General features: G+C 53.2%; 1 protein-coding gene across 1 annotated transcript in view; it reads left to right on the top strand.

Moving 5' to 3' along the window:
* The first annotated feature begins 4510 nt into the window (after nucleotides 1-4510).
* EPHB1 (EPH receptor B1) overlaps nucleotides 4511-11264 on the top strand; it is a 79723-nt gene continuing 72969 nt past the window's right edge. Inside the window, exon 1 of the mRNA XM_036388660.2 lies at nucleotides 4511-4725. Within this exon, the coding sequence (XP_036244553.1) occupies nucleotides 4668-4725 (58 nt within the window). The 5' untranslated portion in view covers nucleotides 4511-4667. The remainder of the gene's footprint in view (nucleotides 4726-11264) is intronic.

Here is an 11264-nt window from a genome sequence, read left to right as displayed (position 1 = left end):
GCTGAGATAAAGTGAAACTCTCGTGGCAGGTTCCCCTCCCTGCTATTTTTTTTTTAAAGCTTCCAAAGATAAATTGCATTTCTCTTCAAGATAATGAAATTTCCTTGGAGAAGCGACATATTTTTCTGTAGCTTTTGCATTTGGAACATGAGGAGAGTTTTTATTTTAAATCTCCATTGAAAGTGTTTGTCTGTCTATATTTTGCTTTCTTCCTTGTGAATGTTCTGACTTCACAGAGCTAGCAGGGACCCGGAGATGGAGTGTTTCTGTCACTTATTATAGCTTGCCTTGGCATAAAATTTAATCTTTGGATTTTTTTTTTTCCCTCCTAAAGAAATGGAAGTTGAAGCTAGATTAGAAACAGATAAAAAGATGTCATCCATCCTCAGACAAAGGAGTTTTTGTTTTTCTCTTTTGCATTTGCCTTTGTTAATCCTCTGCCTTCAAAAGGAACAAAGAGACCCTTCCACCTGGAGATCCTAGGAAGAAAGGGAAAATGAAGAGAAAGTGGCATGGCTGATCTGTGCTTATGTTGTCCCACAGCTGGCAGGTGTGCTAGGACTTGCAACTGCCCTGAAAAACCTGGTTAAGAGGAAAAGCCAGGTGGCAGAAATCTATGAATCAAAGTGAATTCTTTCACTCCTAAAGGAACTTGTTGATCTTTATCTGTCTTTGCTGTCCATTGCTAGAGGAGCAGGTGCCTTCCCTGCCTCCTTCCCCATCTCTGTGGCAGTGTGGAGGGGAGGGCGTGGTGTGTCCATCCTGTTACATGGTGCCTGGTGTGACACTGAGCTGCCTGAACACTGCTCCCACCAGTGATTAATATGTTCTCAGGCACTCTGAGGCTCGAGGCACTTGGCACTTGACTGTCTCCTATTTTGGCACTTAATAAACAGAATATTCCACCAGCAGAACCTGCAATTTATCTTTCTGTACTGTGCTAGGAGTTACTCTGTGGCCCGGCTCAGGCTGCATCTCTTGCCCAGGGAATTAATAGACTCTTCCATACCCCAGCTCCCTCTGTTCTCACTCTGGTTTCCAAATTAACCTTCATCTCACCTACTTTTTCTTCACGTCTTACTTCAATTTAGTCCTCAAATTGTGCACATGACAAAAGAGTTGTCCTTCCTACAGCTTCTTCTGCTCTGATAAGACACCTGAATTTTCTGTGAATGCCTAGAGAGACAATAACTTCTCTCCCTCTCTCTCTCCCTTCAGCTTCCCTATGGTATTCAAGCCCAGAAGTCTCCCTGAGGTTATTTCCCCTGGGAGAATAGTAAGCAGTTTGGGTTGCACTGTGCCAAGTGGCTGAGTTGTGCCTTGAATACACTGAACACTTAATGCTGCTAATTAATGTTATTACATCATATTACATTTATTTAGACTCACAGGAAGGGGTTCAACTGCACAAAAGGTGCTGCAGGGGCTGGATGCTGCTTGCCAGCATTGCCCTTGTTACCTGTCTCACCTAGCTCCTGTTATGTGGTGCACAACAGACAAGTCTGGAATGCTGGAATATTGAAGGGACCTGCCTCTCTTATCAGGAAGACGATTTACCAGGCTTTGACTCTTGAGAGGATGCTGTTAGGTGCAGACTTTTCCTCTACAATTAATGCACAGGCAAGCTGCTGGGAGCAGCCTGTGCTGCCTTGGCAGGATTAGGGATGCAGGAGCAGTGCTCCTGCGATGAGTGAAAAGCTTCCTGCCCTCCCTGCAGGCCTGGCCTCGGCTTGGAAAATAAACCGGGAGTGTCACGGCTGCTTTAGCTCTGTGCTTGTCCTGGCTGGGGAGGCTCCTGTGTCCTCTGCCTGCTCTGCTGCTCTGTGAGGCTGATGCAGGGGAGGTTTGTTTGACCTTTATCTTGCTCTGAGACGCTCCTACATGAGTGTGTGGCTCACAGGGTTCTCCTGCCACCAAGGGCACCATCCCAGTGAGCTCCTGGTCTGATCTGGGTGGTAGCTCTGGTGCAGGGCAGGAGCTTTAGTCACCCCCCACCTACTGTCACAGGAGATGTCAGGCTCCCAGAGTGTGGGCTTGCTGCTTCCCAGCTCAAAAAATTTGGGGTGACCCCTCTAGGGCCTCCCTTGTAGCATGGTTGCTGCCACCAGAGCACAAGGATGGCCTGGTGGGATTCATGTTTGTGCTTCAGTGTGGTGGGGATGAATGGGGACTGGTGCAGGCTCTGACCCCTCTGCTCTCAAAGGTGCTTATGAGGGTTTTTTGAGAAGGAAATCTGTACCGTGCCATATGATAAATCTTGATGCTTACTATCACTGGGATCCCAGATCTTCATCCTCCACAAAGGCTTTGGCATCTCCTGAAGCAGCATCTGAGAACAAAGGCAAAGCTGTTAATTAAGACAGAGCTAATTCTGGCAGCCGACTGCCGCCATCTCAATGCGCTGCTGTGGACTGTGAGCACTGAGGGACTGGCCCTGCACCCCGGGAACAGCACCCCCCAAAGCCCTCCCTCTGTGGGGCTGCTCGTGCTCTGAGCAGGTCTGTGCCCCATGTCCTTCCCTCACAGGGGCCTGGTGGGCAGAACTGGAGGTTGCTGGTAGCCCAGAGGGTGGTTTTGCCTTCTGTGGGGTGTTTGCCTCCCACACACGGCTGGCTCAGAGAGGAAAATAGAGCAAAACGTGCCCAAACCCCCATCAGGCTTTAATGCCCTTGATTGCCCTCCAAGGGGACACTGGTGGGCACTGTGTCTGGGGCAGGTGGTGACAATCCCTCTGGGTGTGCAAGGAAGAGTGGCCCTGTGACAGGATGCTGCCACCTTCCCACTCCCACACCCAGATGGTACACAGCATTTTTGGAGACGTGTCCTCCAGGAGAAGCAAAGCCTTGCTGTTGGGAGACTCGGAGCAGGGCTGACAGAACAGAAAACATTTTGAACAAACACAGCTGGCTTTCACCCAGCGCAGCCAACTCTTTGGCCAGCTGAAAAGAAATCAGAAGAATATTGATGTATTATTCTTTTTTTTACCCTACAGAATTTGTCAGGCTTTTTTTGGTCAAATGTTGGTTTCTGAATGCAAGGTTTTCAGTTGACAACTATTATTTGGGAGGAAACCCCCCCTCCCCAAAATGAGGCACTTCTCTGGATAACTCACAGGCTCAGCTCGTCGTCTCTTGTATTCTCAAACGATTAACATTTTTTTGCTTTGCACATCATGAATATTCTATACTTGAGCTGTTACTGAGTTGTGCTAGATCAGATAAATAACATGGTGTTGCTTTTATGGCAGACTGGATAAAGATGCAAATAATACTGACATTTACTTCACAGTTTTCTTTCTGTGATCCTCTGAGTGAGTAAACTGGATTGCTGAGATATTCATGGGAAGGAAATGAAGAAGGGTTGTCAAGATGAAAGCAAATTTCCTTAAAACTTAGCCAGAAGCTTCTTGGCAATTTTTTCAGTTATTTGCTCAGCTGAATAGGAGCTGCTTGCAAATATATTTTGCATAACCACAAAAGGAAAACTCTTGCTCCTGTGGCACCTCTGACTGTTTTTTTGCACGCTCTTTCCCTGAAAAGCCGACGATTTTCCAGCGTTCGGTGTCTCTGCAGGGTTTCTGGTCCCACCGTGGCGTGCGGCCGTGACCGGAATGAGCCCGCGCTGCTTTCCCTAACCCGCGTGTGCTGCTTTCCCTAACCTGCGTGTGCTCGGGTCCCTGACGAGGCGGGCCAGGCTCAGCTTTGCTGGCGGGTGGGCAGCGGAGCAGCGGAGGATGCTGAGCCCTTCAAAGCTGACCGGGGCGGTGCGTGCGGTGAGCGGGACCCGGGCGAGCATCCTCCTGGATGGTTCCTTTTGGAGGCTGCAGGTGTAGATCGCTCCTGGCTGGGTTTGTGTGTACAGGGCACGGCCCTGGGCTGGCAGTGACGGGGCTGCGGCTCAGGGGCTGAGCATCCCGGTGTTCCCCGAGCCAGGCCGCTGCGCCCGGGTGCCCATGAGGCCGCGGTGCCCGGAGCGATGCCCAGCGAAGGAGGAGCGCGGTACAGGAGAAGGGAGGAGGCTGAGGGGGACCGGCGTTGTGCCCGACCTCTGCGGCCGCGGTGTCTGAGCCTGAGGGGAGTGGCCACGCTGGGGGCGACTGGGCAGAGCGGCCCCGTCTCTGTGAGGCTGACGGTTCGCTCCAGATTCCTTTTGGGGATGAGAGAGGGGAGCGGGATTGCTGGGATCCCGCCGGTGGGTCCCCGCTGCTGTCGCCGCTCGTCCCGGCTCCGCGGGGGCCGGGTCCGCCCCGTCGCAGGTCCCGCTGAGGGGAGGCACGGCGTGAGGGGCGTCCATGGCCGCCAGGGGGCGCCGTCCCCCTTCGCACGGGCGCTCGCGGAGGGTGGGGGCGTGGCCGAGGCGGGGAGCGGCGCGGGGATTGGCGGGGCGGCAGCGGGGGCGTGGCCGGGCGGGCGCGGGGATTGGCGGGGCGGCGGCGGGGGCGGGGCCGGGCGGCGGCGGGGGCCGGCGGCGGCGTGGCCGCGCGCGCCACTCGCGGCGGCGATGTGACCCGGGCGGGCGGGCAGCGGCACCGGCACCGCCACCGGCCCGTCCCGTCCGCGGCCCCGGCCCGCCCTGCCCCGGAGCCACCCGGCCCGCGGACGCACCCCCCATGCCCGCTCACGGCCGCCCGCCGGTAGCGGCTGACGCCTGCGGGGCCCGAGGAGGCGATGGCTGCGGATCTGGTGGTGCTGCTCTGCCTGGCCGCCGCCGCGGCCGCCGTGGAAGGTGAGCGGCGACCACCGGGAGCGGGTGGGATGCTGAGCTGAGGGTCTCTGCGCCGCCCGCGGCGTCTGCGGCTGGGGAGCAGGCAGGGAGCGACTCCCCCGCCGTAAGGCAGCGGCACCGGGCTGGATCCTGGCCCCGTGGCCCCGGCCTCTTGTGCCAGCCCGGGTTACCGCGGGCGGCACTGGCAGCCCGTGCCCTCGGGGGGGGGGGGGGGGGGGGCAGGGATGGAAGAAGAAACCCGCCCGCATCCGCGTGGGGGGAGCTCCGGTTCGGCTCCGCTTCCCTGCGGAGCCCTGCCCGGCGCCGCGGTGGGGTCACCTCCGAGGTCCCTTCTGGTACCCGGGGCCGCGGTGGGGCCGTCTCCGGAGTCCCGTCTGGGTCTCCTCTGGTCCCCGGGGCCGGCTCGGGGGCCGTGGCGGTGCGTGGAGCCGCCTCTGCCCACCCTCCTCCTCGCAGCCCCGGCGGGGGATGGATGCGCCGGGAGCCGTGGGCAGGTGGTCTCCGTTTCTGGGGATGAACTGAGCCGGGGGAGGCTTTGCCCGGCCATGGAGACACGGAGCAGGTGCGTGCTCGTCCTCTCAGCACGATCCGTGCCAGTGCGCTGGGATCTTTTCCCCATCTCCCGCTTGGTCGTGGGATTTGCTGGGCAGTCGGAAGGTGCCTGTGTAGCCCAGAGCCAGGCTGAGGGCGGTGGGCCTGGTGGGACAGCCAGCCCAGCCCGCCCCAGCCTTGGTGCTGTATCGCTGCTCCGTGCCCGGCACGGCTCTTGAAGTATCGCTTCGATTATTTTTTCTCTTTATTTTGCCGCTGCCACCGTTTTTGCTGGCACAGCAGCAGCTCGTGGCAGGGGCTGCCCAGCGCCGGAGCGGTGGCTGCGGGCAGGGGACGTGGTGCAGCCCCGCGGTTGTGAGCAGCGAGAGGCGGGGTGCGGGAGACGATGCTCAGGATCTCAAACCTGCCGGGGCTGGGCCCTCCTGGGGGGTTTTAATGTGAGTATGGCTGGAAGCTGATGGCAGGAGACTCAGGCTCAGCTCCGGCAGCGAGGAGCTGGTTAATGCTGCTCCGCTGGGGCTTGGCCGCAGCTCCTCTCCGCTCGCAAGCACGGCTGCCGGATCGCGGCGGGCAGGCCCGCTCGATGCAGCATCCCCTTCCCGCTGGCTTTTGGCTGGCACACGTGTTTACCTTTCGTGTTTCTTGGGCTGCTTCATGGCATCTCTGTAGGAATACCTGGCGGTGGGAGTGCTGGTGCCATGCCGGAGCGTGATGCAGCGAGCGCGGTTTGCTCGCCGCACGTGAAGAGGCGAGACCTGTTAGCAGCGCTTCGCTGGCAGCGACAGCGGCTTGAGGCACTGCTGGAATTGCGGCTGCACGGGAGACTTGGGCTCCCTCCTGGTCTGAGGACACTCCTGGGTATCACCCAGAGTGTTCCCCAGCTTGCCCGGGCTCTCCCCAGCAGCACCGGCAGAGTCAGTGTCCCTGCCCAGGACTGAACCTGTCGAGGAGCGGTGATATTTCTGCTCTGCTCAGGAAGTTGCTTGGATAGTAAAGTAGTATCCTAGGAGAGATCTCAGATATCAGGGAAAATTTTGGATGGGGAATTTCTGAGGTAGAGCAATTGAATCTGGTTTGGAGTTAAGGTGAGAGTCTAATTATGTAGTCGTATAAAGAAAATTCCTTTTTATGGGGTTTATTTAAATTTCACTGGATCTCTTGATACAGAGGTTGAATTTGCTAGATTGAAACATGGTTTTCTCTAATGGATCTGGAGCATCTCCTAGGACCTGCCCTGCCCTGGGGTCTGGCTTTCCCCCTGGTGCATTGGCGAGGCTGGATTAGCCAGGAGCCCACTCTGACAGCGCAGCAAAGCCACTCTGCCTTGCTCTGCCCTGGGCTGCAGAGGCAGCCGAGCCAGGCATGGCTCCCTGCATCCCAAATCAGCCAACGAGACAAAAAGTCTCTTTCCTGTGATGGTGGGGGAGGCGTCTGGGGGTCTGGACCTGGCTGGAGGGGGAGGAGGATGCAGCTGGAGTCAGGGCATGGGCTGCCTCCAAACCACCCTCGTTATTCTCCATAAAACCTTGCTAACTCATTGCCTGTGGCATGCGAACCTGGATGTAATAGAATCACTTACCTGACTTTTTTTATGGTTCCTTGATTTTTTACTAAATCCTGTGGCTTAGCTGACCCTTTTCTGCGGGACACCTGGATGTTTGTAATAATTTATAAATTTTTTTTGTGGCTTGCAAAGAGGAAGAAGGATGTGAGAAGATGACAGCACCGAATACTCTGTGTCTCCCGCACCCTGCAATCACTCAGGAGCCGCTCGCGTGCTCTCTCTTGTGTTAGCTGAACCAAATATAATCCATTTAGCATACAGAGAGGGTGGTAATGAACTGACATTACATGTTTTAACTCGGCTTGGAGCTGTTGGTAGGTCAGATGGGGCTGGTGACCATTTCGGTGCAGCTCCTCCACCTACTCTGTTTCACCTGCCTGGCCTGCTCGCCTCTCCAGCATCTCCCTGCCTCGCGCCTGCTCTTTTAAAACCCAGGTTTTTCTCTCTGTGCTTGCAGCATCACGATAAGCAGAGCACAGGAGGGAGGCGAAAAGCACTGCTTGGGGCTGGTGAATCCGGCTTAGTTTTCTTCTCCTGCTTAAACACACCAGCTTCAGAGCTGCTGCCTGGGAGAGGAGCAGGGATGGGGTTTGGCTGGAGAGCAACGTCCCTGGCTCGTGCTCCGTGCTCCATGCCTGCCCTGCTCTCCTCTCCTCCCTGTTGGCTCAGGATGCACACATCTGTTGTAGGCATCCTTTGGGCTTCCTGTGCTTCTGCCAGGCGCCGGAGTGGAGCCTGTGCCGAGCAGGCTGGGAGCTTCCCTGTGCACCCCGTGGGCTCCCACCTCTGCCCAGCTGTTCCACCCCGAGCTGAGCCCTTCTCAAGGAGAAGCCAGAAATAAGTCTTCAGGAGGGAATTTGCAAATGCAAGTGGTAACCTTCATGGGAATTTGCAAGTGCTGCTATTTAGCTGTCCGTTTACTCTTGCTTTCTTTGCTCAAACTAACTGAGGGGAAAAAAGAAGGGTTCTGCCCTAAGGGAGAACCGTTATTCTTGGCATAAGTGAGCCCAGATCTTGTCAGCCTGAAGGGAAGGTGTTTTGTCAAGTCGTGGAAAAGGGGCTTGACACTGCAGGTGCTTATGTTGCCTTTTTTTTTTTTTTTTGACTAATTCCTGGTATCTCTGCTCATGGAGAAGGTGGGGACTGTGTTTTCCTGTTCTTTTGGATATTGGAGTGCTGCATGTTCTCCTGTGTGTTAAGGAGTCCTGACTGCTCTGGCATGAGCTGCCAGAGGGTTTGCTAGGTATCCTCTCACCCATCTTGGGTGCAGCTTCTGTCACAACAGGATGGAATAAAACCCTTCCATTGGCTTTAGAAATCAGAAGAAAATACAGATGTTGGATGATGAAAGAGGCCAAATATGTTTGTCTGGATCTGGATCCAGGCTATGGTGCTGAGTAATAGATGTTTTTAGCAGAGATGGGTTCTGTAAGCTAAAGAAATACTCAGATTTGATGCAAAGGGGGAAGTGGTACCTTGGGCAGTGGGTAACTCGATGCTAATCTGGTCAGCAAAGTGTCAGAGACCCCAGTCCTGGTGCAGTGGGAGTGCTGTGGGATGAGGCTGATGGAGGTGATGCTCAGAGCAAGGCTGAGGCTCTTGTGGTGTGTGTGTCCTGCACTGGCTGAGTCCAGCCAGCTCAGGGGGCTTTTTTACCTCTCCCAGCTGGGGGTACCCCGAGCTCAGCACACATGGAAAGGGCTTCCTGCAGGAACCCCAAAACTGTGTGATGCTGCCCAAAGGGCACTGTGGTGCTTTGTTCCCTCTAAACAGACAGCATTGGTGTGAGGAGCCATTGAACGGCACAGCAAGGCTGGGTAAATACTCGGGGTTGTGGGATGGAATGCTTTCCCCAAATATTCCTTAAGATTTGAAAGCACATTTCAATTTGACCTTGTTCTGCTGCAAACAGAACTCTCAAGGGCTGATGCACACAGTACCTGGGCAAGGCAAATGTTAAGGTTGGATGTTGGCTGGGTGGCAATTTGGGAAGGAATCTCCTTCTGGAATGGTGGAAGGTTGGAGTGAATGTTGCTTACAGAAGTCCCAGGCTGGTGTGAGAGCAGAAGGGTGTGGAAAGGGATGGAGTGATGGCAGAGTAGTGTCAGGAAAGAGCTGGGACCTTGGGTGGCCGCTGGACCCTGAGCTGGTTATTGCATTGTTCAGCTTTTAGGGGTAAACCCACAGACATTCCAAAAATGAGCAGCTTGAGAGGCTGCCTGGGAGTGTGCAGGGAAGGGAACAGACACACAGCAGGTAGAGGCAGCACAGCCTTTTCCTTAGGGACAATGGGAGCAAACTCTTGCCCAAATCACCTCCATGGCTTTCCAGATAAATGGCAAGTGTGGATGGGCTCCCTCCTTCCCTGTAAGTGTTGCTCACAGCCACAGCTCAGGTTTTGGAGCTCTTTTATTTTGGTCACCATCCGTTTTCCCACCAAGTCACATCATGAGAAATAGTGAGAAAAACAGGACACGTGTTTTGTAGGCACGAAAGGATCTGTGCTCTATTTATTTATTTCTCACAACTTTTGAATTATTGAAGTGCATTCAGGGAAGATTAACTTTCCCTGCTCAATATTTATTATTGTTTCATTTCCCTGAAAGTTGGAGCTACAAGAGCTTTGATGAATGGGCTGGAAGGTTCTGTAGTTTCTCTATGGCTAATCTAAATACGTCCATATCCTTTGCTGAAAAACTAATTTGTAATTTCCTATGGTAATGCTGCTTAGTGAATTATAATGACACACCAGGGCCTGCTTTTCATCCCAGCCCTCTGTCAGGGGAATAGCGCTACCACTGGAAAACGGTGTGAAACCTGGAAACTGGCCATTAGTCCCCTAAATTTCTGCTCTAATAACAGGAATGCAGCAAGGCTGTGCACCATCTGCTCTGTTTGCTCACGTCGGGGCTGCAGAGCATCCGCCTGCCCCCAGGTTGGTTCCAGGCACGGGAGGAGTGCCCTGTGCTGATGCCACGAGCCCTGGGTTTGCGGCAGCCACTGGAGCTGGGTGGTGCACGCAATCCCTGCTTCTGGAAACCTCTCCCACCACCCCAATTATAACCAAGTGTTATCAGTCTTTTGAATAATTGAAGAGGCTTTCTGTTGAATATTTAATTACAATAATATTTGGTTAGCAGGGGTTGTTGGGCTCAGTTTGTGCAATTGAGAATTGCTGCAAGAAAGGCTGTTAAAGGAAAATGTTGTTGTCTATGATCATTGATTTATCTTTTTTTTTCTTTTTAAGCTAATCAGTTACTTAGTTGAAATTGGTTAATTAGCTCAGCTCCATTAAGATTCTTTGGCATTTAAACTTGATGTTTCTAAATAATTATAGTTTTGCCTGCTAAGCCCACAACCCAGGGTGACCTAATTACTATTAAAGCAAGACGTGCTTTGGTCTGGCTTTAATAAGTTCCTGCTGGGAGCCCCGCAGTGAAAAATCACAGAGGCAACAGTTCAAAGGGGAAGGGGCTTGTGCTGAGCCCTGGACAAGGAAGATGAGTGTCCTTCAGCCTCATGTCTTCCAACTTAAACCAGGGATGCTCTTGGTTTCGAAGGGAGTCCCAGAGCATCCCATGGTTGACATCTCCATGTTGTGCACGTATGTCACAATGGATGGTGATGGCAAGCAGTTGTTTGGAGGAGGTGAGGGTTAAGATTGGTTTTAGTTAATTGATAAGTGTTAATTTGCTTTTTTCCTCTTCTCAGTCATTTCCCTTAATAAGCAGAATGAGTCCTCTCAAGGCCTTTCTGGATGGGGGGAGAAAAAAAAATGGTATTAAGTTAATATTGGTGATTTTTAACAGTATTAAGGTTATTTAGGTTATTACTAAGATTTAGTGGAAGTTGTCCCTGCCCATAGCAAGTGGTTGGAACGAGATGATCTCTAAGGTCTCTCCTAGGATTTCGTTTATTTATTTAATTATTTATTTAAAATGTTGAAATATCCAGGCCAAGTAATTAGGCATCAGTAGAGCCTCAGGTATGTGCTCATTAGTTAGTGAAGGAAATGTTTATTATCTGGGGAGGCATCCAGTCAGGGTTACTGGTGGTTGGAGCTGATGAAGCTTTAATTTGTTATGCAATGAGTAAAAGTGGAGGGTGGGAATAGGTAAGGGGTTGTGGAAATCCTCACTTCCGGGCTGTTTCCTGCCATCCTTGATGGGGGTTTCATCACAGCTTCAAAGGACTGTTTTATGATACTCTCTCTTCAAAAGCCCTTCTCTCATCCCACCTGCCTCTCCAATGCACTGGTACCCAGTGTGCCACATCCCAGCAGCAACTGGGAGCCAACCTTGGGATTATTCTAACCCAACCTGCATTTTCCTTGGATTGCTCCAAGCACAGCTGAGTTTTGGTGTCTTTGCCTGACTATATATTATTTTTATGAGAGGATGGGCAGCTTAGCCCACTGGGTGCC

Source organism: Molothrus ater, chromosome 10, assembly GCF_012460135.2.
Source record: "Molothrus ater isolate BHLD 08-10-18 breed brown headed cowbird chromosome 10, BPBGC_Mater_1.1, whole genome shotgun sequence".
Lineage (NCBI taxonomy): Eukaryota > Metazoa > Chordata > Aves > Passeriformes > Icteridae > Molothrus > Molothrus ater.
The sequence above is the reverse complement of the archived record's forward strand: the minus strand, read 5'-3'. Positions and strand labels throughout refer to the sequence as shown.